The sequence below is a fragment of the Protopterus annectens genome, chromosome 11.part0, assembly GCF_019279795.1.
Source record: "Protopterus annectens isolate FY-2018-M chromosome 11.part0, PAN1.0, whole genome shotgun sequence".
NCBI classification, from domain to species: Eukaryota; Metazoa; Chordata; order Ceratodontiformes; family Protopteridae; genus Protopterus; species Protopterus annectens.
Genome location: NC_056745.1, coordinates 1418331144 through 1418359120, shown reverse-complemented (window position 1 = coordinate 1418359120; position 27977 = coordinate 1418331144). Strand labels below are relative to the sequence as shown.

Sequence of the window (27977 nt, the reverse complement as noted above, 5' to 3'; positions counted from 1 at the left end):
CTCCTACCTGGGATATAGAGTGGGAAATGGTAAGATCAGGCCAGAACCTGCCAAAGTGATAGCCATTCAGGCATGGCCTGCCCCTGTTACCAAACAGTAGGTGAGGGGATTCTTAGTGACAGCATGGTACTACAGAAAGTTTAACCCCAATTATAGTACCATAGCTGCTCCCCTCACAGACCTGATAAGGAAAAACAAGCCAGATAAGGTATTGTGGACCCCAGCATGTGAGCAGGCATTCCAGAATCTTAAAGGAACTTTGGAAGGACCCTCTTTGTTAGCCAGTCTAGATTACAGCAAAGCATTTGTTGTGTATGTGGATGCTTCAAACCACAGGGTGGGGGCTGTACTCAGCTAGGTCTCCTCAGAGGGAGAATAGCACTCAGTGGTATATCTCAGTCATAGGCTTCAACCCAGGGAGGAATGCTATGCAGTTGTAGGAAAGGAATTTCTAACTATAGTGTGGGCAATGCAGAAACTTCAGCCTTATCTGTATGGAAGAAAATTCACTGTAGTCACAGACCAAAATCCCTTAACATGGCTACAATCAAGCCAGTAAAATGCCAAGTTACTAAGGTGGAGCCTAGGGTTGCAGGCATATGATATGGCAGTGCAGCACTACAGTGGGGTTATCAATGCCAACACAGATGGGTTCTCAAGAGAATGAGGTAAGGTATTCCCAGATAGGCTCAACCCTCTTAAGCAACATTTCTTAAGAGTCACTTGAAAAACTTGCTTGAGTTTTCGGGGCGGGGAAGAAATGTCACACTGTCAGCCCAGCTGTCTAGAATTTTGTAAATTATTCTATATAATTTGTGAATATTGATATGATTTATACAGAAGTATGTGCTGAACTAGAACATACAGAGTTAACTTGCAAAACTTTAAGAAAATAAGTTGAAATTAAATTGTTTTACAATTGTGCTATAAAAGCTATCTCTCAGTTTCAGTGTAGCAGACACGATGTCTAGAGCTAGAAAGTTTTTGTATTGTCTTGCAAGAGAAGTAATGACTAGGTTTGAGATGCAAAAGTGTTTTATTGCTTTATGACTTCCTAGCAGCTCACAGTTCTGAGCAAACATCTAAGAGATATGCATTTTTCACACAGAGATGTTAAATTCAGTTAGTTTCTGACAAGAGGGAGTTTAGCTTGGAAACTGAAGTCAGGTGACAAAAAATGATGTCATTCAAGCTAACCCAGCAGTAATATTTGATATTATTTTAAAAACTCTCTAAGAGAGAGATTGACATTTTGTGTTTTGTTTTGGGCCTAGCATGACCATCCACTCATCATCACCATCTACACTTGCCTTGCTGGAAGTAAGTTTCTAGGGTTTAGTAACTCTTTTATATATAGATAGTAATATAGTATAGTAAAGATTAGTTTTCTGTATTTATTTGAGACTGTCCTGCCATGTTGTTTTAAATATTTCCTGTGATTTTGAACTCTGAAGTCACTGTGTTGATTTACTGAGTATTGTCCTGTTCTTTTATTATTTATTATTAAATATATTTAAACCTATCTTTGTGGCTGATATTTGTGAGACATATTTAAGCTCTTAAAGTACTTGCACATGTATTTGGTGACACTGTACAGGCCACTACTAAATAGCCTTGCTCTTGGTCAGACTACTATTTAGATTAATATTAATATTGCACAATAAGATTGGACATCCTTTGTTAAGGGCCCTAAAAGTAGCTAAGGGGTTCTGGTGGCAGTGATAACCTTATAGTCTGAGCAGTAGGGGGCATAGCTAGTAACCTATGCCAGCCTTTCTCAAGAGTGTGTGTGTGTGTGTGTGTGTGTGTGTGTGTGTGTGTGTGTGTGTGTGTGTGTGTGTGTGTGTGTGTGTGTTTGTATATTAATCAAATCTCAAAGTGTGTGTGTGTGTGTGTGTGTGTGTGTGTGTGTGTGTGTGTGTGTGTGTGTGTGTGCCAGCTACTTGGGCAGGGACATGAAGGACTGGCTGGACAGATAGGGTGTTGGGAGGACTTGCCTTGGGATCCTGGCTAAGGGCTAATCTCTATAGCTGTGCCACTTGGGGAGTCTTACTGGGGATCTGGAGAAAGAGAGAGAAACCAGCCCCAGACTAACTGTGATCTCTGTGTGCTCTTAAAGGAAACTACACTTTACTGTGTGTGTACTTGTCATCCTCCCAAGTGTACGTCCCCCACTGGTACTAGTGGTGAGGACTGAGGCTCCTTGATTACTGGGCCAGTGCAGGGGCATCACACCTACCATAGATAATTTATGGGGATCCACGCATGGGATAAAGCATTTGGGATTTGCCTCTGTCCATTAGTAGCACAGGAGGTGGTCATGAGGTATGTTTTCTGTTTTCCATCCATAGTTCCAAGTTGTGCTTGAATATGGACAAGAATGAACTTTGTTTTATGTTAATGGGGAGTATGTTCCACAGCAGCAGTTATTCTGTGTGAATATACCTGTTTCTCGAAGCCATTCTTTGAAGTTGCAGAAGAGGTTTATACTCCTAGACCAAGTGTTTCTGATATCATATGACTTGCTGATGTGCAGTAAATCCATCAGTAAGGGGTTAGAGGATGCCTTGTGTGCCAGACACAGGTCACCTCTTAGTAGTCTGTAGGATATACAGTATAGTGACAGGGCTTTGAGTCATTCCATGAAGGACATGTTGTTTAGGCCTTGCATCCTTTTAGAAAGGTATCTCTGTGGGTATTTAATTATATGAGAAACAGAACTCCAAACAAATGGGTTATATGGGATGATGTCATAGAATAAGTGTATGGAGGGGATATTAGCATGGAAAAATGAACCTAAGTTTTATATCTATTTAATAAAGTAGACTCCAGTGTAAGGCAAGTTGCTGGTCCTGGTGTTAAGATTTGTAGTATAGTGAACATATTAATAATTAATTCCCAGTTTGAAATGAGGTAAAACATATTTAATTTGTGTATTTGTGTGTTGTTTGTGTTTAACGAGGAATGTTAAATCAAAAAGAGAATCAGAGAATCAAGGCTGGACAGAATCAGTGATGATATTTGGATTTACATGCTTAATGTCAAGCTATTGATAACTGAATGTAAGCTCTGATTGGCTGATGCAAGGCCACTTTATTAGTGTTGTATATTTACTGTATGCATATTGAATGATAAAAAATCGTTGCATCAGCAATCAGCATTGAAATAACAAGTATACCATGCTTGGGGATTACACAGTATCTTAACCAGAATAATGTTATAATATAGCAATAACCCACGCCTGGGTGTGGGTAATGCTGGATTTACCCACGGTTGGTGTGGTTTGGTCAAGAGGGCAAAGCCCGAGTGGCCAAACTAAGACAATCATGGGTAAATCCAGCATTACCACACCCAGAAGTGGAGTTATTATTATAATGACATTATTTAAGAAAAAAAAATAATTACTTTTCTTAAATAATGGCATTGTATAATGCCCCCTTACTGCCCTTCCACAGCTGTCTAGTATTCTGCGGCAGTTCTGATGTACTGCGCATGTATTCACGCAGTACATCAGAGCTGTGGGCAAAAGCAATGGAGAAAGCAAGATCTCCGTTGCTTTTTACAAACTGTCTCGCTATGTTAAAGGAGTTTAACATAGCGAGACAGCTTTATAAAAAGCAACGGAGAATCTCCGTTGCTTTTTTTAAAGCTGTCTCACTATGTTAAACCCATTTAACATAGTGAGACACCTTTAAAAAAAGCAAAACCCATTTAACATAGTGAGACACCTTTAAAAAAAGCAACAGAGAAAGGAAGATCTTCGTTACTTTTTTTAAAGCTGTCTCACTATGTTAAACTCGTTTAACATAGCGAAACAGTGTGCAAAAAGCAACGGAGATCTTGCGTTCTCCATTGCTTTAAAAAAGAGTTATTCTAATGGAAAACGTCCGGGCGACCGGACCTTTTTCCATTAGTATAACTCTGATTTACAATCAGCGTGCACGTTTTAGAATATTAATGGGGGGTCATTGTATAATAAATAATTTACATTGCTCAAAAAACAGGTTAACTGTGGATTACAGTATGTAACTAATAGAGTGTATGGAACTTAAGAGGATACTGTTCTCATACACACATTCACTGATGAGATCTGGCATAGTGAAGGCCAATGCATCATATCTGACACTTTCTTGTGGTATCAGAAGACATAATGTCTCAGAATCACAAATAACCAAGTTACTGTTCTAAAAAGTACATCACTGTTAGCAATATATAAAAGGGACTCATTTATGTTTCACATGCTTGGACAGAAATCCAAGAGGAGGTTGTGCAGACTAGTAAATAATGTGAAACTGTTTAGCCTGCATATCTCAGTCTTATCCCCAGCCTACTGAAACCATACAGTGTCAAATGCTGGTGACTGTCTTTTAAGGTGGGGCAGTCGTAAGTAGTTTCACTGTCCATAGGTAAGTACTAAGGCTAGCTGCCACTGTGGGCCATTTTAAGCCTAGCCAATTTCTCTTAATGGTGAAAATTTAACCCTGTATCTTGTATCTGTGAGGTAACCACCTTAACCATTATACCAACCCCCAACTAGGGTTGCCACCTTTTCAAATGGCCAAACTGGGACATTTTTGGTACAAATGTCAGATTTTGCAGGGTAAAACATACCCACAGCCAGTACAAAGGACAAAACTTCAGTTTTTTTGCCTAAATATAAGCTTATTCTTGTAGCATTTTACTTGCTTATTCTGTTTATTATAACATTTAGATGTTTCAGATACAGAATAACTGTTTCATGCAATTATTACATAAAATATAGGAACTATTTTTGTCCTAAAATCTCAGGACATTTGCCATTTTTTCAATTTATTTGCAGGACACAACTAACCAAAGAGGAACTGTCCCTCACAAAGTGGGACAGGTGGTAACTCTACCCCCAACCCAGTGAAATGCCGAAGCATTTAAATACTTTGTGTTGAACTTAACAAAAGCCAGGTCAAGAAATGTGCAAGATTATTTCAGGCAGGGCTACTGTTCCTGGGAAATTTTTCTTTGTTGCAATTTTAATACAAAACTGCTAAAACACAGTTTACCAGTCACCGCGCATCGCAGCAGTATTGCAGCATATGCAGCACTGTTCAAATTATAGAATATTTTGACAAGAAAAAATGCCAATCCTGTATAAATGTAAACTAACCAAAATTTAAACTCTAGCACTCCTGGATCTATAAATAACAATTCACTTTTACACAGCTGCAAATATACTGGGCCAGACTCAATAATGCGCGTACTAACTGTACGCTAACTGTATACAATATGTATTCAAGAACATGCTTATCACATTTTTGGGTTTCTAGTCACTCAGAAATATTACACTAAGTGTACATGCAGTCTACACTTTGTAATAACCTTTATGAATCCCTGTCAATATTTAAAGCTGCAAGAATATCAGCATGAAAACTAAAATTAGGAGAAAGAAGGTGGGAGTTATGTCTGTGTTGTCTGTTCATTCAGAGTGGTGTAAACTTAGTGTAGGTGTTACTGAATCATGGGGACTGTGTTTAGATATGCTCATGTCTTTATTTTGGATACTTTTTTTAGTTTATTGATTACTTTAACAATTTTATGCTTCAGGTTATTAGCATGACTTGTTTGTATACTGCAAATTCAGAACTGAGACAGTTTCAAACTCCTTAAATTTGTTTAATTCTTGTAAATTTCTTTTCATGACTGTGCTTTATAGGTAAGTATTAGGCTAGCTGCCCTTGTGTGCCATTTGTAGCCTAGCCAATTTCTTTTCAAAGGTGAGACTCAAACCCTGCATCTTGTGCCTGTGAGGTAAACACCTTAAACATTATATCAACCTTCAATGTTTTGTGTCCATGATAAACTGAAACAGCAGTTATTGTTTTAACAGTGCAAAAAGTACTCTTTTCATACACATGCAACACACACACACACACACACACACACACACACACACACACACACACACACACACACACACGCATACACACGCATACACACACACACACACACACACACACACACACACACACACACACACACACACACACACACACACACACACACACACACACATGCACACAAACACACACATGCATACACACATGCACACATGCATACACACACACACACACACACACACACACACACACACACACACACATGAATACACACACACACACACACACACACACACACACACACACACACACACACACACATACACACACACCCACATACACCCACACACCCACACACCCACACACCCACACACACACACACACAGCTATATGAAGACAGCAGAGACCAGCTACAGGTAGAAAGGATCTTAGCTGCAGTACTAAGAAAAACTTAATAGAAAACAGATGATCTGAAGTAGGAACTTCATTTGTCAGCAACCTGTGGGATACGGATCCGATCTCGGATCCGAGCCGGCAACTTCTAACATAGCATAGATCTGAGCTCCTAGCTCCTCCCCCTTACCCATAATCCCCTGCTTGCCCTAACTGACCCCAGATCTAGTTTGCTGCTCTTCAAGCAACAGCTAGGTTTAGAGCTCTTGGCGTTTGTGAGAAAAAAAGTTTTATATTTTTTCTTCTGAGTGACTGGTTGAGTGTGTGATAGGTTTACCCTTTCTCCCTTTACATATCTATCTTAATTGTTTTATTTTTAGTATAATTCTCCCTCCCCCGCTGGTCGTAGTGTGTGTGTGTGACTGGATTAGGGGCCTAGTGAGTGTGCTTACTTCAATATGTCGGAGGCCCCTAAGGCAATTTTTTCGAAATGCACCGAGTGTGGTCACAAGCTTTCACCGGCTGATGGCCACACTCGGTGCGTTAGGTGCCTTGGGGTTGAATACCTCTTCGGGTTGCACGATTTGCGGCGTTCAACCCCAGGGCACTCAAGGATCGAAGGTCGGCTAGTTCTGGCAGGTCTTCTACCCCAGACTCTGCTTCGCCTCCGGTCTCGTGCCCGCTACCCCCCCGGTAGCGGTCACCCCTGCCTCCCTTCCTCCGACTGGGACTCAACCTCCCACTTCGGCTCCAGAGGATAGGGAGGCCAGGAAAGAGAAGCGGCGGGAGAAGCACCTTAAGCGGCGGGCCGAAGACTCTTCATCGGCCCCGCCCACCAAGAGGGCTTCCCCGTCCAAGTCTTCTCGTTCTCCTCCTCCTTGGACCCGATCCCATTGTTTCTTCCTGGGTCCCGAGGAGGAGGTGATCCGGTCCCCGTCGAGGTCATCGAGGTGACACTCCAGGTCTGCCTCGGTGGCCTCGTCGAGGTCTACTTTCAGCATGTCTGATGCGGATATGGACCAGATGATGAGAAGATTCATCCAGGCCCAGATGCAGATGGGAGTGCTCTTGCCTCCCCCCCTCTGGGGGGGAGCTCGACCCCCTTTTTCGCTCCTATAGCTCCTTCTCCGACCCGCATTCCGGACTCTGAGTGCTCGGAGCCGAGCCACGTTGGATCCCGGGGTAGGTCGGAGCCGACTGTGCTGGGCATGTCGGCTCCGACTATTCCCTCGAGTCTGTCGGATCCGACCTCTCGGAGCCGTGGGCCGAGCTTTGGATCCGAGGGATTCGGTGTGCTGTCGGCTCCGTCCCGGTCGGAGCACACTGGTCCTTCGGATCCGACGTTCTCGGCGCCGGGTCCGATCCACCCTTCGGATCCGAGCGGGAGTCGGATCTTGGATCCTTCTGAGAGCGGTTCCCCCTCGGCCTTCACTGCGGTGGAGAGGGCACTGTCGAGTGCTTCCAGGCCTCCGGTCCTGGCTTCGGCTCCCTCCTGCACTCCTTCTCATCTGATCCTGGCTCCCCTCATCCGGACCTCTGGGCAGCCTGCCTCAGCGCCTTTAGGAGTTCCAGTGGAACAGGTTACAGCCCATGAGGACTCCTCGGACAGCCCCCCCGAGGAGATTCCTCACAAGGCAAAGTGCAAAAGGAGGCACATAGACTCCCCTGAGAGTCTCACAGAAGATACGGACTTGGATGAAGGGAAGGCTCCCCGAGATCACCCCCTGAGGATGTCTCCTTTGGAGACATCATGGAAATGCTCAAAATCAGAGGTGGGTGGTCTGCCCCCAAGGCTTCCTCTGACGAGTCCGTATTCCTTGAGGCGTTCGAGGCAGGACCATCTACCTCTTGGGTGTCCCCTCCACCCGACCCCCTGGTGGATCTCATATCCTCTAGGGCTTGGAAGGAACCGGACACCGTAGAGCCGATCCCCAAGTGCCCAGACAAAATTTTGAGCCCCCCTGCAGAGAGATCACATTGGAGCAGAGGTCCCCCTGTGGATGCCATGTTGGTGGCTGCAGCCACTAAGAAAGAGTTGGCTCAGTAGAGCCCCACGGTTCATCCTCTGAGCAAGGAGTCTCGCGCAATGGACCATCTTGGGAAGCGGGCCTTCAGTTCAGCGACCTTCTCTATGAGGGCCTTGAACTATATGGCACACGTTATTAGGATGCAGTGGGACCTAATTAAGGAATATGCTGCTTCTCCCCCGGGGTCCATGTCGGAGGGAAACAAGGATTTGTACTCTTCCTGAATGGCCACCCTCCGCTCTATCTCTAATACCTCTATGCGGCTATTGTCTCATGCTACAGAGGGAGCCGCTAGAGCAGGCGGAGTCAGGCTTGTCATGAGGAGACAGGCCTGGCTCCGTCACTGTGACTTCTCGGAACCTTTTAAGGCGTCATTGATGGTTCTGCACTGTTCGGCAAGACCGTTCGCGACACTCTTGTCCAGAGCGAGAAAGACGGGAAGACCTTGTCTGCCGTCGGAGTCCACTTCTCTGCGCCCCAGAGGTCCTTTTCCCAAGAACCAAAAGGGTCAGAAGAAGATGTGGTTCTGAAAATCGCATCATTCTCAGTCTGCTGAGGACAACCAGTCCTCTCGTGGCAGAGGAGGACAGGGAGGATGCTGCCCCAGAGGCAGAGGGGGTCCGAGGAATTTTGGGTCCAGAGAACCTTTCTCTGAGAGGCCCATGCAGAACCCCTGAGGGGTTTCCCGACTGCTCCACTCTGGAGGCAGTCAGGGGGCATTTTTCGAAGCACCTGGCAGAATGGGAGTCCATAACAACAGATTGCTGGGTGCTTCGCATTATATCCAGAGGTTACCTAATTCCCTTCACAACCAACCCCAGAATCAGAAGCCTTCCCGACATCCCACCCAGTCAAAAGAAGGTGGCTGCTGCAGAAATCCAGCAGCTTCTACAAAAAAGAGCCATCCAGCCCGTCCCCCCAGATCAAGTCGGATCAGGGTTTTACTCCAGGTTCTTTCTGGTGCCAAAAAAGACGGGGGACTTGAGGTCCATCCTCGACCTCTCTTTCCTAAACCTGGTGGTACCCAAACAAAAGTTCCGAATGGTCATGTTGCAATCCTTCCTCCCCTTATTGCGGGAGGATGACTGGATGTGCTCTATAGACCTCAAGGATGCGTACTATCACGTTCTAGTGGACAGGCGTTCCAGGAGGTTCCTCCGCTTCCGGCTGGGAGCCAGTCACTTTCAATTCAGAGTCCTCCCCTTCGGTCTCACCTCAGCCCCCAGGGTGTTCACCAAGGTCCTAGCGGTAGTAGCGGCTCACCTGAGACTCCAGGGAATTCAGGTCTTTCCATACCTGGACGACTGGCTCCTCACAGCCCCAACAAGGCATCTACTTTGCTCAGGCAGGGACTATTTTCTTGGTCTGGCTCCTCTATTAGGATTAACCATCAACATGACCAAATCCTCTCTCACCCCTACACAGATACTAGATTTTATAGGGGCAAGACTGGATTCCAGACAGATGCTTGCGTTCCTGACTCCGGACCGACTTCGGAACCTGATGTTACACGTGCAGGCCATTCTTCATCTGCAAACTCCTTCGGCGGAATTGATTCTGAGGGCCCTAGGATCTATGGCGGCTGCAATCCCTCTGCTACCATTGGCCCGGCTGAATATGAGGATTCTACAGTGGACCCTCCAGGTACAATGGTCCCTGTCTTGCAACCCTCTGTCTCACCCCGTTTCCTTAAGCAAGGTTTGCAGAAAATCGCTCCTGTGGTGGCTCCAGTCTCCCAACCTCCACACGGGCCATCCCTTCTCACTACCTCCACCAGTCGACACAGTGACCACGGATGCTTCTCGCCTGGGGTGGGGGGGCATTTTTCAGGCAGAACAGTCCAAGGCACTTGGAACGACGTAGAGACCTCTTTGCATATCAACGTCCTAGAGATGAGAGTGGTGATTTTGACGTTGCAAGCACTACACAACTCTCTTCCGGTAGGGACAATTGCGGTACAGACAGACAACATGTCGGTAGTCTGATACATCAACAAACAAGGGGGAACCAGGTCTTACCCCCTTTGCCGCGAGGCCATGAGAGTGTGGGAATGGGCGATTTCCACCAACCGCTTTCTCATAGCAACGCACATTCCGGGAAGGTCCAACCTTTTAGCGGACAGGCTCAGTCGTACTATCCTGACTCCCTACGAGTGGTCTCTCAACCACCGAGTGGTAGAGCAAGTATTTGCCCGATGGGGGCGACCTTGTTGTGATCTTTTTGCCTCTCCTTCAAACACAAAATGCAATGATTACTTCGCTCTGATCCCCCCTTCGGGGAAGTCCCTGAGAGACTCTCTAGTTCATGCTTGGCCTCCCGGTCTGCTTTATGCTTACCCTCCTCTACCCCTGATGTTGAAATTGTTACAGAAAGCCAGGCAGCTGGGGAGCAGAATGATCCTCATTGCCCCATTCTGGCCTCATCAGACGTGGTTCCCTTACCTATGGTCTCACCTAGTGAATCCACCATGGATTCTGGATCCCATTCCGGATCTCATCTCGCATCCTCTCGGTCTTCCAACTCCGAATCTGGTCAACCTCAAGCTGACGGCTTGGTTGCTCCAGTTCCACTCCTCATAAGGACTCCTGGGATCTCATCACCGGTTAAAGCCATTCTTGTAGCAGCTCATAAGCCTTCCACCAGGAAGGTTTATCGGAGTAAGTGGAAACGCTTCACCATTTGGGCAAAACACCATCGTTTAGACCCGTTCACAGCCCCGATATCATCGATTCTAGAATTTCTAACCTCTCTCTTTCACCAGGGGGCTAGTTCTTCCACAGTCAAGGTACAGCTGGCAGCAATCTCATACTATCATGTGGGACAAGAGTCTGGTCCTATTATGACTTCCAAACTGTGTAAGACCTTCCTCAAGGGTACCTTCCTCCTTAGACCTCCAGTTAAAGAGGTGGTACCCCCATGGGAATTATCCTTAGTCTTGCAGTCCTTGACTGGTCCCCCATATGAACCGGCTGCCATGGTTGATCTTAAATTTCTCTCCTGGAAAACAGCCTTTTTGGTGGCCATAACTTCAGCTAAAAGGGTATCGGAATTACAAGCCCTTTGCGTTAAACCACCATATTTGGTTTTCCACCCGGATAGGGTTTACCTCAGAATCAATCCGTCCTTTCTACCTAAGGTATCTTCAGAAGCGAACATCAATCAATCCATCAATCTCCCAGTGTTTTTCCCCAACTTTCATAACAAAGGAGAGTACAAGCTTCATTCCTTGGACGTACACAGACAATTATGTTTTTATATCCACAGAACTGCTGGTCAAAGGCAATCCGATCAGTTGTTTATCTCCTTTGCCAAAAGTAATTTCGGAAAATCAGTTTCGAAGGTTTCTCTCTCTGGATGGATCTTGAGTTGTGTTCTGTTAGCATATCAGAGTTCGGGAAGGCCTGCACCTCAAGGAGTCCGTGCTCATTCTACTAGGGCTGTTGCCACTTCTGCAGCCTTTCAGGCTAGGGTTCCACTGGATGACATTTGTTCCGCAGCCACTTGGGCTTCATCTCACACCTTTATCAGCCATTATAAAATAGATGTTATTTCCCGAGGTAGAGCGTCCTTTGGCTCTGCGGTGCTCCGGAATATCCTTCCATGAAGGCCACCCAAGACTTAGGTAGCTGGGGACTCTGACCCACAGGTTGCTGACAAATGAAGTTCCTACTTCAGATTAAGAAGTTATGTACTCACCATAACGTTCCATCTGAGCAGGTATCTTCATTTGTCTGCAACCATCCCCCCCTCCTTCCCCCTGACCGATTGGATCGCTCTTGTGTTATCAGCATATGTTCCCATTGGGACACCTATTATCTATTGTGCTATAGGGCAAACTTGATCTGAGGTCAGTTAGGGCAAGCAGGGGATTATGGGTAAGGGGGAGGAGCTAGGAGCTCGGATCTATGCTATGTTAGAAGTTGCCGGCTCGGATCTGAGATCGGATCCGTATCCCACAGGTTGCAGACAAATGAAGATACCTACGCAGATGGAACATTATGGTGAGTACATAACTTCTTATTTCATCAATGTGCTTCTCAAGCTGCAGATGTTGAAAATATGAACCAAGGCCTTGGGAAAGTAGGTACAGCCAGACAAAATTCTGCACATCTGTTTAGTATAACATGTGAATACCAAATAGCACACAACTCTTCACAACTCCAGGAGGAATGTCAAATAGTACTCTGAAACATATTTAAAAACAAAGAGCAACAAAAATGCCGGAAAATATCAGCACTATATCAAAGAAACAATGCAAAAATCTGTAGACTTTAATGACCTCTATTGCACAAGGTAATTTATTTTTGCACCTGAAAAAAAGAGATTTAAGGTTTGTCCCCTCTTTCTTTAAATTATTGGTGGCACGATATGTTGGTCATGTAGAGAGGTTTTCTATGTACTTGATAGCTTCAAAAAACATGTGTGATGAGGAGGAATCAGAAAATTGCTTGAAGGAATAAATCAAACCTGAAAACAGGGACCTACCTCCAAAATAGTGAAATCATGCGAAGGAGGATATTAGGCCTGAAGATAGGAATGTTCCTCTAAAAATGTGAGCGGTGAGACGTCTGTTTAATCATCATTATCAATATAATATCACAGTCAAAGGAGGCAGCGGAACATTATGTTCAGTATTTTTATAATGTTTTCATGAATGAAATGTTCTATATGCTTTTATGTATGAAATGTTTTCATGTTTATATAATGAGTTCTGAGCTGCATTTTTTGCTGTTGAATGAAATGCTTTATATGTTTTTATGAATAAAATGTTTTTGTGTTTATACAATGAGCTTTGAGCTGCATTTTTTGGTGTGGCTTTAAGGGCTCTTGTTAATTCCTAATTGTTTTTGCATGCTAATTGGCTGCTTTGCTGTTTAAAAGTACTACAGTTTGGATCTTTATTTGTCTGATGAAGCAGCTGCTGCTGCGAAAGCGCTTACTGTTTGTTCTGGGATTAAATTCTTGAATTTTACTGCTGTGTTCCATTGCCTCCTTTGACTGTGATATTGTATGATTTATTTTTTGGAGGACCAGTTTACCTACACCATAGTCTTTGTTCTTTGTTGCATCATTATCAATATACTGTACATGTTACAGGCCTGATAGACAAAATAATTATTGTTATTAATGACCTTATACAACACTTCATTTGTGAGACCATTGCCATTAGCTGATTCAATGGACCTGTCAGCCATTATAGCTACACGGTTTGACATTAAGCTAATTGATCTTCTAAATAATCAGATATAACGGTGCTGATCTGGATAAAATGAACTTTACAAAGTTAGATTACTTAGGATTCCAACAAAGGTCACCAGTCTGAGTAATTTTTGCCAGCCTTACCTATGCTGCAGAAGAAAGTACAACTGTATGTCCCACAGTGTAAAGGATTATTTTATTTATTTATTTTGTTTTACATTTGTATACCAGAATAGTCCGACTGCATACATGTCCATTTTCAGCGGAGGCCCGGGGAGAAAAGCTCCACCTAGACAAACTTACATAGATTACACAGAAGTTAGCAAACAATTATAAAAACAAAGTGATTATATACAATGGGTTAGTAGTGGTCCCTAGTAGGGAATCACATTTCTCATGGACAGACAATTAAAAGTAAGAGACATCAGATTGGAAGCAGAGCTTGGTGATGTAGTTAGAAGTTATGATAATTGCAGTATATGCTTTTAGTTTATAACTTAATCAGGGTTGGTACATGGGCATAGTCAATTCACTTTGAGATACTGTTTGAGGTTTTTTTTGAAGAGACTTTTAGAGGATTGTAGGGTTATATAGTTTGGCAACGAATTCCAGGTTTTGACAATGAAGTTGGCAAACAGGGATTCACCAGCAGAGTTATTATCTTTGTGTTCTTCATGTAATTATGAAGAATATAAGTTTATTATAATGGCTTTATTTTAAGTAATAGGTTGGCTGCTTATACATATACATTTTAAGGGTGTATATTTACATTACTAGTTATAGAAAAAATGTTGTTATTCAGGTCTGCTTTTAATGTTTATGCATTAATATGGAATGTTGTGAAGTATTTTACTTAGTTAAAATATTTTACTCCTGAATTAATGATTTTTTTAATTTAAGCATTATTTAATAATTGAATGGTTTGGACCAGTAGCTTATTGGCTGACCGTAGGGATCTTAGGTTGCTATATGGCTTAATAATATTTTTAAGTGAAGGAGTATCCTCAGGGTGGTACAAACATTTGTGCGCTATTAAGAGTTGATTGAATTAAATTAAGCTGGGCAGTTCTAGCCACTCTAGTTGTTTAAGGTTCTGGCAGTGGGTGGGTTCTATAGGTGGAGCCAGTGGCTAATCTGGCAATATGATTGTAGCTATGGGACAGTTTACCTAGTTCGGATTTGTTGAGGTTTGAGAATACAGGCGAGGCATATAAAAGAGTAGAGAATAGGTGTGATCAGGTGATTGCAGTCCTAGCCAGTGGGGTTAAAAATGTCTTGTTTCTATACAGTGTTCCCAGCTTCTTATTGATGGTCTGTATGGTTTTGTTGACCTGTATGTCAAATTTGAGATTATTGTCTATGATAACCCCTAGCAGTTTGGTGTGATTATCTGGGGAAATAGTGGCACCATTATTAGATGTGACAAAGAATGAAAGTGTGGTGGATCTACTAGTGGGAGAGAAGAGTAGAAGTTTAGTTTTATTGGGGTTCGGAAGTAGGCGTTGGTTGGTGAGCCAGTTCCCAATAGTGTTACATGTATTTTGGGTTAAGATTTGCAAGTCGGATGGGGAGGTGGGGAGGTGGCTGAGCAGATGAGCGTGAAATCATCTGCGTATTGAATGCAGGTGGCTTTAGGGATAGCAGTGTGGAGGTAGTTGATAAAAATAGAGAAGAGTAGTGGACCTAGTATGGACCCTTGAAGGACACCAAGTGTGAGAGGTTACTGGCTGGAGAATTCGCCCTGCCATAGTACTGCCTGCTGTCTACCAGTCAGGTAGGACTGGAACCACTGGATAGCAGGCTTGTTGAGGGAAATAGATTTTAGTGAAAGAATGAGAAGTTCATGGTTGACTATGGCAAAGGCTTTTGATAGGTCAAGAAAGAGGGCAGAGGTTAGCCTATTGTCATTCCTGTTTTGGTTTATGGCAGTAGTAAAGGAAAGGAGGGCTGAGGTGGTGCTGTGGTATGGCCTGAAACCATGCTGGCAGTCGTACAGTAAGTTATTCTGTGAAAGGTATTGCATTAGTTGCTTGTGTACACATTTCTCCATTATTTTGGCTAGTGGGGAAAGAATGGCAATGGGTCTATAGTTGGATATGTCTGAGGAGCTACCACCTTTATGGAGTGGGATGACGTGAGATATTTTCCAGAGGGAGGGGATAGCATTTTCGGATAAGGTTCTGTTGATGAGGATAGATATGGGATATGCAATGGCATCTGCAGCTATTTGTAGGTACTCTGCACGAAGGAGGTCAGCAGCGAGGGTGGTAGGCTTTAGTTTTTTTAGAAATGTTTTGATAAAACTAGTGGATATTGGTTGGAAGCTAAATTCCAGGTGATTAGGTAGATTAGGCATGTGGTTTAAGTTAGAGGGGATTAATTGATTTGCTAGGGATTGGATTGTTTTAGTGAAAAAGTTATTAAAGGCGTTAGCTATGGTTTCTGGGGAACTATGGGTATAGTTAGCCGGGGTTGGGGTGGTGGAGTGACCTGGACAAAGTAGTTGATTTAAGCCTGCCCAGAACTTTTGAGGGTTGTTGTGGTGTTTTTGTAGGAGATTTTGGTAGAAGTTTTTTTTTATCCAGTAAAATAGATTTTTTATACCATTCCTTAGTTGACGATATTTTAGATGGTCAAGTGGGGCTTTGGTTGTTCTCCAGCTGGCCCAGGCTCTGTTTCTAGTTTTGATTTTTGTTTTGGTGTCTTTTGTGAGCCATGGTGCTGTATTTGATCTAGTTTTTATTGTACGTGCTGGAGCATGGGAATCAAGGATACTTAGGAATTTAGTGTTAAAGTGATCTATGGCCTCCTCTAATATTAGATTTTTTAGTTTTGACCAGTCAACTGCTTTTAATTCGTTTTTGAATATAGCAGCATCAAAGTTTTTCCTGTTTCTAAATGTTTTATATTTGGGCTGGTGAGGGTTTCCTGCTTTATGTTTTATGATATAGTTTAGACAATGGTCACTGAAGTCATCAGGGAGAGTACCAGCTGTGTACACTTGGGGTTGGTAATTAACTAGGATCCAGTCTAGGATACTTTCCTTGTTGGTTGGGTTGTTTATCCTAGTGGGAGAGGTTATGGTCTGTTTAAACCCAGATATGTTTATATGGGTGAGGGGGGGGTCAGAGGAGCAGGGGTGCCAGTCGGTGTTAAAATCACCAAGAACTATGATTTCTTTGGGATAGATAGTGGATAACCAGTAAAGGATATCTGCTAGGGTATTTAGATTGTTGCCTGGTGGAATGTATGCACAGACAATGTTCAAGTGTTTGTTTTGGTTAATCTGCAGCTTGGTTATGAGGAGTTCCGTGTTATTGGATTGGGGAGGATGAATGGTGTCTCTATTAACGGTTAGAGTATTTTTGTAAAGGATTGCTATCTTACCTCCTTTCCTTGTAGCACGGTCTAACCAGTGAATATTGCATCCTGGAGGTAGTATCTCATTGTCAATAGTACTGGGTTTTAGCCAGGTTTCTGTAAGACATATAATGTCTGGGGAGTGGGTTGCTAGGAGGGCGTGTAGGTTGGGAATCTTATTGTTAATACTTCTAATATTTAGGTGAAATGCTAGGAGGGAACTAGTGGGAGTATTCATGGGTAGCTTGACTGTGGGGGTTGTGGTAGGGGAGTGGAGGTTATTGGGTGTGGGTGGGCCAGGGTTGGGATGAATGTCTCCATGTGTTATAAGGTTATAGTGACAGGATATTCTGAGCTTTAGGAGTTTGTTTATAAGCTTTATATAGTCTTTGTCTTTAGGATTATGTTTTGTGGCTGTACAGGGGTGGTATTTTATAGAGGGTGGTATATTCAGTGTGCTGGGGAAGGTAAAGTGTTTGGTGTTATGTGTGAAGTTGTGGGTGTCTGTTTGACCATTTGGGTAGTGAATACCATGGTCAAGTGTTTGTTCGTAGGCAGTGAGATGGTAAAATAGAAACAGTATAGACATTTGGGTAATTAGTGTTTTTTTGCTTGTTTGCATTTTGATAGGGGGCGGGCCAAATTTGATGGCTGACTGTGCTAACAGGGTGTGGAAGAATGAGAGAGAAGGAAATGGGTTAAGGGGGCAGGGTTACTCAGTGATGTGTGAGGTGCTGATTGGTACTTAGGAGGGGAGTGGCAAGAAAGTGGCAAGGTCTGGTTTAAATTTATCACTAGTGGGGGCGGGTGGAATTTGGGGGGAGGGAGGGGAGCGGAGCGGGGCTAACACTGACTCTGAGAGTTACCTTAGGCTTTTGGTTTGGTTTGTATGATGGTATGTAAGAAATGTTTTTGGCTGTACTTTAATTTGTTTAATTCTTTTTTAATTTTACACCAATTTTCATGCTCATTTTAATTGGATCCTAGGGGTAAACTAGCAAATGTAGTCAATAAGGAGGGAGAAAAATTACTTTACCAAATTAAAAAGTAAATGCTTGAGACTGGAACACTGTGCTAGTGTAAGGCCGATTCAAAGTAGTATAGCCCAATCTAGTGGCAATTGGCTAGATCCCTTCACTGTTGCTGTGCATACACCATTAAGCCTGAACAGTTTACAAAAACTAAATTGTAGTTCAGCTATTACAATTGAAAAGCTGGAAGTCAGGTTCTTGCTTCCCAGAGGTTTTACTTAGTTAAGATAGCCAGCTTCAGTGAGAAAGGTAGAAATTTCTTTATGCAGTGAATCCCAGGTGTGTGTGTGTGTGGGGGGGGGGTCACTCAGGAAAGAAACCCATGCAAACTATTACAATTGAAAAGCTGGAGGGAGTCAGGTTCTTGCTTCCCAGAGGTTTTACTTATTTAAGATAGCCAGCTTCAGTGGAGAAGGTAGAAATTGCTTTATGCAGTGAATCCCAGGTGGGGGGTTACTCAGGAAAGAAACCCGTGCAAATTGCTGTGCAGGAATGTTTCCTACTGTATTAAAGCTCCAGCAAAAATGTTGAAACAACAAGCATTTTTTACATCTACAAAACGAGAGTTCACAGTATTTACTCTATTAATGAAACATACATGGTCTTAAAATTCACTGATGTCTCTTGACCTAGAAGTCAGTAAGGTAAAATAAAGGTTAACAGACATTTTGAACAAAAATCTAAACTTTCCCATCTGCTACCTTGAAACTCCACATTATATAAGCAAAGTGCTGAAGCAGTGAACACCTCAACGTTTGGTAGTTTTCTCCACAAAGCTAATACAATAGTCTAACTAGTAATCATTGGCATTAGAGATAAGCAGATTACACAGCTGTCTTTAACTTTCCATACAGAAAATCCTAAATCTTGCTGTATGGATTATCACGATTGTTAGTGGTTTGCTGATCCTCCATGTGAAGAAGGCATCCGAGTTGGACTATCACATTTAGAAAAGGTTGTGATGCCCCCGCCCTGTTGTCCAAATCTTGGTACTCAGCAGTATGTGTAATACAAATATGACCATTACTGATTCTAACTCCTCAGCCAGTCTAGGCTGCATTTTGAGACTCCAAAGGATTATTGTGCTCTGTACTTGGGTAAAACAGTTAAACTGTTTGGATAAAATAAAAGCATTCTATACAATGATTCACTCCTGTGCGCAAAAATACTGGAAGAGTTTTTCTTCTGATATACACAGCAATTTCTAAAATGTTACTTCAGATTACAATGATTACTTGTTTATAGCTAAGAATTCAGGGACAGTTCATTAACTACATCTAATGGTTCTCGTCTGGTCACCCTTGGTGTTTGATGCAATATGCCTATTTATGCTTCCTAATTGCACTAATGTCAGAGAAAAAAATGTTCTGTTTCTTTTACAGTACTTTATGAATTAGAAGAGGGTGGTCTTACACACTTGAAAACACTATTCTCATACTTTGTGAACTTAATTTATGTACCACTTTTTGTCAGGTGTGCTGAGTTTTCTTCCAGCCATAATTCATCTAATAAGCCATGCTTAACTTCCCCATAATTAAGTACAGTTACCCAATGTTTAAAAGTCATAGCAGTTAATACATGCATACACTTATTTGCACTCACAGGATGAGGAGTAATGTTCAAAAGGCTTCCTTTAACTAGGACAGCATCAATGAGCTAAATTCATTTTAAAGGCATCTCTATACATTGACATTAAGATAATAGCTATTTATGCACAAGACATCTTATATCTCACACACACTGACGCAGATATTCATGAACGCTAATGGTATATCGGTAGATAATATAATTTCAGCCACAGTATCAAAAGACAGCTATAAATATCAGTATCACACATAGAATGACATGGATTTGAACCTTATTAAGTATCCTTTAGTATAAGTTCTTGGATGTTTAAGTATGACTATGCATTCACTTGTTAGCAATATTGACTTTGTAAAATTATTTTGATTAGAAAACAATTAGTTCAACAAGATGAACAAAACATATTGCTGCTGTCAGTATTTTATTAAATTGCTGTAGTTCATTTCTTGCCATCTGGGTATTGCAGATATTATAAAATCATCACTTACTTGCATGATTCTCCCCTCTGATGTTCCTATATTGGCAACTGTCAGATTCCCTTTGGGGAATACCGAAATAGATGTCAATAAGACATTATTAAACTGTCCCATGAATAAATCAAGGCGCTGCATTGGTGTAGTTACTTCCACTCGATATTCATTAGTATGTGATCCACAGTGGGAAGCACTTTGGGGAGCCTAAAAGGAAAGCGAATTACAATTACCATAATGCTGACTGTCTGATACTGATATTACAAGACATCCCCATTAGCACAGGAGAAAAGAGATTGTAACTGACATAAAGTAAGTGTAAAACTCTACATGGAATATTGTGGTGCACTTCAGTGAGGGGGACACATTAATCCTAAAAAATGTATTTCTGTAACAAAAGACAATTACTGTAGTGATCACAAAAGACAATTCTATTAAAAATTGTTCCTTAACTGTAATAGAAGTGATATAGGAAGATGAAATACCAAATCTATGAGTGTGTGTGTGTGTGTGTGTGTGTGTGTGTGTGTGTGTGTGTGTATGTGTATGTTTGTGTGTGCATAAGTATAAGAGCTAATAGTATAGAGTACCTTCAACACTGAGACTCACAAAATGGCATAACATTTAGAGGCTTTCAAAACACCATAACAAAGCTCACCTGTACATGATAGTTGCAGATGTCTAACACTGCACCATTCAGCAGGATGGGTTTTGACTTATGGGTGAAACTGCAGTTCAATATTAGAGTAGGAAGCAGGGGGGTGAGACACTAACAGTTTGTAGGAAGATGGCAGTTCACTTCTGATCAGTGCTTTATAAGAAGTCACTTCTAACTGTATAGTGAAAGTAATGCATATTACTATACAAATATAACTTTTTATGTTTGTTCAGTTTTTTATAGTCAAAAAGTTTAATACAAGCAAAATTATAGCTGTGCTGTTTGTGTTTGTTCCAGAGGAACTTTTCCTAATCCTTTCCTTTTTGATGAATGTAGTATTTACAGCATATACTGCTAGCAGCAGAAAAGTGTGGCTCCAGGTACAGTGGCGGCGGGTGACTTCAAATCAAAGGGGGGCTGCAGGAGACAGCTGAGTGGGTGGGGCCAATTGGAAGGGGTGTGGTCAACTAGAAAGGGGTGGGGCTATGCTAAAAAACACAAACACTGGGACTTTATCATAATACGCTGCCCTGGGTGCCACTGCCAAACAGTCATTATGAGAGTCCAATCAAGACAAAATGAAGTGTAGAAGAAAAAATATTTCAATGCGTTGGCTACATGACAGCTTACTTAACATCTAGATGGAAACAAAAAGGTTGCGAGGCATGAAAAAATAAATTATTTTTAAATACGTTACTGGAATGTCAATCAAAATAAAGTATAAAAAACAAAATGTTTCTTATCAAAAAAAGACCTGCTGCCTGACAACAACTATCTACTTGTTTCATGGGGAAAACATGATCAAAGTAAGAAATGAGCAACAAACAAACAAGCTCAAGATAAATTGCTTAAAGGATTGGATTACTGCACAGGTTATGGATCGCACATGATAGATTGGCATTCTGTTTAATTTACGGGTAAAGCCTGCAAAGATGGCTGCAAGTCTCCAAGAAATGTAATGAGCTTCTGAAAATACTGTAATCCTGTCCTTCATTACAAATACTGTCATATGCATTTTAATACCTAAGGCTTATACGCTATCTAGTTATGTAAATATTCTCTGCATGGCAACAACAAAAAGGCTTTCAATGTTGGTAATTCTTTAACAGTATGCCTATTAAAGCTTACTTGCATCTTACAGTCTCAGACAAGCTTATCTGATGGTCATTAAAGCATTGCTACTTAAACACAGAGCAACAGGCATTGCAATGATGTGCGTTTTCTGAATATGAAGAAGCATAAATCAACAGTATAAAAATATGACAGAAAACCAGAACATTCTGCAAAATCAAGGACAGATTAAAAGCCACTAAAGTACTTGTGTCTACCTTGGATGGGGGGATACTCTGCACACTTACACTGCATAAATGCTCCTTGCCTTGATTGGACACATCCAGAGTCACTACGTGGGGGAGTGGGGTGCAACAAGTATGTCACAATTTGAAATGTCTCTGGCTGACGGTGATGGTCCTGACAAATTTGTCATACCTCTCAACCTCAGAGCAAGAAATAAGGACAAAGGCATAAACAGAAGTGGGCAAAGGCCCCCAAATAAGGACAATTTTAAATATTGCTCTTATGAACTTAAAAAGTTAATAGAATAGTACGTCTTGCATTAGCATGAATTTTTTGAAGGGTATGAAGTCTGAAACTCAATGTCTGTCATTATTTTGTGACTTCATTCCTAAATGATTTGCCAGAAAAAACACAAATTTTATGAGGAACAAACCAAAAATAAGAAGCAAAAATCAATTCATTCTGCAAAAATATGGACAGTTGAATGGTATAGTTCAGCCAGGGCTGTCTAAGTTTGCTGCCCTTCCCCCTCACAAAATCATGGTGGAATGGGGCCTCCCCCCTGCAGCTATTCCAATGTCCCATTACTTGGCTATTTCACCCCATTTGCCATAAACACTATAATGTGCATACTGCTTTACTTCTACGATGATTTGGATTTCATTTAAAAGTTTTATTTTACATTTTACAGCACAAACACTAACACTAATTGACATATGCTAAACAAAGCAATGCAGTCTCACAATGAAAATAGACTTGGCATTAAAACTTCTCTGCCCTTGAAACTCACGTTTATTGAAACAGCATTGAAACCCACATTCAAAGAAAATGCATCTGGCCAGTGGTAGATAAAGATTAACTTTGGGCTGTTTTCAAATCATAGGTCCCTTGTACAGGAAACATATATGTGTTCTTTGATACACCTTCCCGGTTGTATTAAATTATATTCCTTGTATAATACAGTGCAGTTGTAACAGGGATTTTAAATCTATTGTTTTGAACATTTTTCCAGTAAACAATGAAACAAAATGCATGCACCATTAATGACAAAAATGCCCAATTCATAACATTTCCATCATAAAAGTCTACTCAAACCTCTACAATCCACCAGTGTCAGTAAATATGCATAGTCTCTGCAGAAGTAAAAGTCATCTAAATAATTCCACATTAAAGATATATGTAACTAAATGAAGAGGTTGCTGCCAGCAAGCAACTTTACATTTCATTGTTTCATCTACAAATAAAGTGCCTGTTGCCTTTGAGGAATAAATTGCCTATGTTACAATAAAAAAAATAAGCTAGCAATATTGCAATATGGAATGGATGGCAAACCGATAACAGGTTCATTGTTACTAGGTATCTCAGCCAAATAGAACATTCTCAGGACTGCAGCATCTACCCCTTTTAAAAGTACAACATAGCAGAGTATCAGCAATGCATCTATATATTGTGGAAGTAGACCCCATAGCCTTTTACATCAAAAGCAAATATACTACATGTTGTGCTATTAACAATGCAAGCAGATTTAGTATAAGCAGCACTAAGCTTCTCTTCAAGCTCTCAGCTCCTTGTAAAATCCACTAAACTGTATCTGTCAACTTTGAAGCACAAGAAATCTGGAAAAAGCCAAAATGTATTGGGGGTGGGTGGGTGGGACAAAAGCCCCAAAACTAGGGACATATTTTAAACATTGCTTGTATAATCTTGGAAAGTTGCTAGAATAAAATGCTGCGTTACCACCATGCATTTCACTGCCAAACCTTGAACCCAGGAGTCAGGACCCTGTGCACTACAGTCAGAGCAACATACCACTATACCAAATCAGCTGTTTCTTGAAAGACAGACTGAAACTTAAATGGCTATCATTTAGTGAATTCAGTTCTCACAACAGCTTTTAAACTCTTAGCACAAAACACCTAGACAAAGACAATAATTGGGGAATACAACCCCCAAACATATTCAGTGAATTCAGTTCTCACCATAGCTGTCAACCTCTTAGCATAAAAAAAACTGGACAAAGCCACTATACAGCCCCCAAAATAGAGACAATTTTCAAATATTGATCATATAAACAGAAAATTGCTAGAATAAAGGGTTTTGTATTACCATGCACTTTCTGAAGAATATGAAGTATGAAATTCAAATGCCTGTCATTATTTAGTGAATTACAAATCCTGAAAACCACAGACATTATAAGAACAGAACAAAATTTCACAAGTGGTGGTGGGTAGGGAAGCTAAGTTGTAGCTACCTGCATTTCAAGGCTCAGGGTTTGAGTCTAGCTCCTGAGTTCTCTCTAGCCACCAGCTATATGTAATTGGGGCATTACACACACACACACACACACACACACACACACACACACACACACACACACACACACACGTATTCATGATGGGTAGCTTAGTGCCTACAGAATGGCACTATGCGACTCAGCATTTTTCACTGTGATATCATACAGCAAACTCTCTGTTCCCCTTTCTTGTATATTTCAACATAATTTACAATGGCTAGTCTGCTATGATGCTCTGACATGTAGGCATTTCAGTTCTAAAAAGATTTTGTCGTAAAAGTGAAAAAAACTACTGTAGAAGCAGAAAAAACTAATGTAAAGACTATATAAAGAGAAAAACATAATGCACTGGCCACTACAGTTTGCCAGTTTTTGTGTCCGTCTGCAGTTTGCATTTATCTATGATTACAACTTATTCAGCAGTATTGTGCAGACAGCAATAATGTATATGTCTCTTCACAATCCAAACGTACTTAGCATAAGAGTAATATGTGATGTGCTGCCTGAAATGCACTGTCTTACTGTTTGTACAAGACTACTTTGAACTCATATCATTCTCTTGTGCAATTAATTTCTAAGGAATGATATGCAGAGAAAAATAATCACTGCCAAGGACTGACACCAGAAGACCATTCATTGATATAAGTTTTTATCAGCAACATAGAGTAATGTCAATTAAATCATCATAATAACTAGTTAGCACATTGTCTGAGGTATTTTATGTTCAAATTATTGTATTATCAAAACATATAAGATCACTGAGACATTCCTCAGCATCCAGAAGGTATTCATATCCTTACTCATATCTTTAGGGACTATGGTTCACAGTGTAGATTGAGAGACTTTTGCCAGACCCAGGGGCATACTTCATTGAGCTTAAGAAATAATATAATAATCATGATTACAGTCAGTGACTTTGAAAGCTGACAGCTCTGGACTGGTGGAATTTTCTAGTGCTATGTCCACAAAAAGTGTATAGACTTGTCTTATTGTTTTTGATGAAGAGTATAAGCCATATTTAAAATGAAGTCTGTCATGGATGTCCAGACTGCTGTCAGAGATCCAAATGTTTGTTGCGAATAATTGAGTTTAAGACTTTAACTACAGCATCCTAGTATGGCAGTTCATTAAGAACATAACTGAAAATCTTTGAAGCCTACTTAAGCAAATATGGTTTAATTAATATTTAGTGAGATGTGTTCTCCACACCATCAGATACAAGTATGCGTTTTTTTTAGTGAAAATGGGATTTAGACAGTAACTTACATAAATGCATGGAAAAAGTACATGTTTCATAGAGAGGCAGGTTGAGAGAAAGAGGGACAGAGAGAGAAGCAGTGTTAGAAGGGTATGCAACATAATGAAAAGAATATGTAAATAGTAAAACGTGCAAGGCATAATGGACTGATTATATCATAAATGCAACCATACTTTGTCTATTTATTTATCGGTCTGTTTACCCATTTATCTATTTATTCATCAGTACAAATATCCATCCATCTTTACAGAGTTGTAACTAGGGGGTGGGGTAAGGGGGCAGCTACCCCGGTGGAAATGGTTAGGCAGTGCAATTGTCAGTTGCCAGTAGTGCAGAAATATAGTACTGGCATTGCCTTATGAAGCCATGAAGATAATGTGGCTTCATACCTGAATACCAACAGTGTATTTGCAGTCATTTCTGAAATGCTGAAGTACTCATTGTGTGGCAGTTTAACTGCAGCAAGCTGCTCAATACAGATGAAGAGAAGAGCTTTTTTAGATTTTGAATTAGGCCTTCCTTTCTTTCTTTCTTTCTTTACTTTTTGCTCATCAACTTTGAGTCAAGGGGGCAGCAGTTTAGGGAATAGATAAGGTTGCCAGGTTGTCTAGCAGCAGGTTCTGAATCCATCCATTTGTCCATACATAACACTCAACATATCTAGAGATGGGCCCTAGCCTGTCAAAAAATAGTATAAAGCAGGAATCATTTTGGTAAATGACTCAAGTTCATCTCTCAGACACACACATGCTCACTTGCTCACTCACTCACTCTGCCATATAGGGAGAGTTCTGAACATAAGCACTTTATCCGTGTGAATTTCTGACCATGGCAATACAATATTTATTTACAGACCAAGTCTGATATCATCTATCTAAACACAGTGCAGATTTCATTTTTCACTGCTGCGTTCGAGTACTGCAAAAAAAAATTACATTGACATCTGTTCTGTACAGAGTCCGGCACCTACCTCAGTTTAATAACTTTTTTTTACTTCACTTGTAGGGACTGTGTCCATCTTGAGCGTCTTCTTTCTTCTTTTCTCTCTGTGACTCTAAGCTGCTCGTAAGCAAGCCACCAAGGCAAAGGGCAGAAGCAAGCCAAAAAAAAAAAAAAAAAAACAAAGAAAAGGGAATTTTCTTCGAAACTATCTAACTTTAGTTTCACCAACGATAGTCCGACTCCATAACAGTAGCACAAGTACTGTGCTTAGTTAGTGTGCTACAGGCTACTACTGATTGTTTCTCGCTCTCTTTTTTGAGAAGAGAGCAAGAACCAATCAGTAGCAATCCAGCCATTCATGTCACCATACGTGACTGCGGATGTGGCAGTCCGAACCCCATTCTACTTACTGTGCAATTAAAAACCGCATAGATGTCTGAGCATCACAGTGATGCCTTCTCTCATATCTAGATTGCCTGTAAAGCAGTCTAGAGACTGACAGAAACGGTCATTCACTAAATTAAATAAATAAATAATTAATTTAAACAAAAAAAAAAAAAAAAAAACAACGGAACTCGATGAGCATGTGCAGTTCAAGTTCCGGGACTTTGCGAGTCACTCGGACTCAACAAACAAAATATTTTACATGTTTTATTTTTTTTTTTCAAATACAAATGTGAATCTTTTTGCTGGGAGGGCTGCAGTCTGGCAGTCAGATGGCATGAGCCGCCACTGTCCAGGTATCAATGACAGGTGTAAAAGGTTCACAAGAACTGTAAGTGCAAGAGGCAAGTGGAGCAGAGTAATACATTATAAGGTTAAACTGCATTCAGTATATAAATGTGACTACAGAAAAAAATAAACACAATACATTATAATCAGGAAACATGCTTCAAAAATGCTATCCATCAACAAAGAAAGTAAGTAACTCCAATGAATATGATCAAAAGTTAACAGAATGATGGTCACCTGTATTGGATCTGAATGAGTTTGCTTACAATGAAATAAGTTGAGCTTATAGCATTACTTTATACTAACATGATATGTCTTCTGTATTTATTTACCTCAAGCTTTGGATACTTTTGGATGGCAGTTGACATTCTCCTGCTTGTTATAATTACATTTGTTCAAAGACTGCAAGCCCCTAGGCCTCATTTTGTAAGTTTAGTTAATATCTGCTGGTTTATGAAAATAGCCAAGATGAGCTTTGTTTCACCTTGTACTTAATGACCAAACTTTTAAAATAAATACAGCTGCTTTGATCAAGATATGCAGTGAAGGAAATTAATGATGCTGTTTACAGCAATAGTTTAAAATATGCATTTCTGTAACAACTGACAGATGGACAAGCAACACTTCAAGTAGAACCTGTAAAACTGTTTTACTGGGAAAATGAATGTGATTCTATAGAGCTGTCCAGGCTGTTTCACAAGTACACAGCCATCTGGACATCCATCCATCTTCACTACCCATGTTAGCCAATTCATGGGTGTAGGAAAACAGATCCTCTCCTACCAAACAATGCTTATAAGACAGGAAACTTACCTGGACATGACAAACGTTCAATACATACACTCACACACACACACACACACA

General features: G+C 41.1%; 1 protein-coding gene across 2 annotated transcripts in view; it reads right to left on the bottom strand.

The window, feature by feature from the left end:
- The window catches only part of MET (MET proto-oncogene, receptor tyrosine kinase), a 1562736-nt gene that overhangs the window by 998765 nt on the left and 535994 nt on the right, over positions 1-27977 (bottom strand). For both annotated transcript variants that reach the window (XM_044088706.1, XM_044088705.1), the window contains exon 3: positions 19953-20141. In XM_044088706.1, the coding sequence (XP_043944641.1) occupies positions 19953-20141 (189 nt within the window). The remainder of the gene's footprint in view (positions 1-19952; positions 20142-27977) is intronic.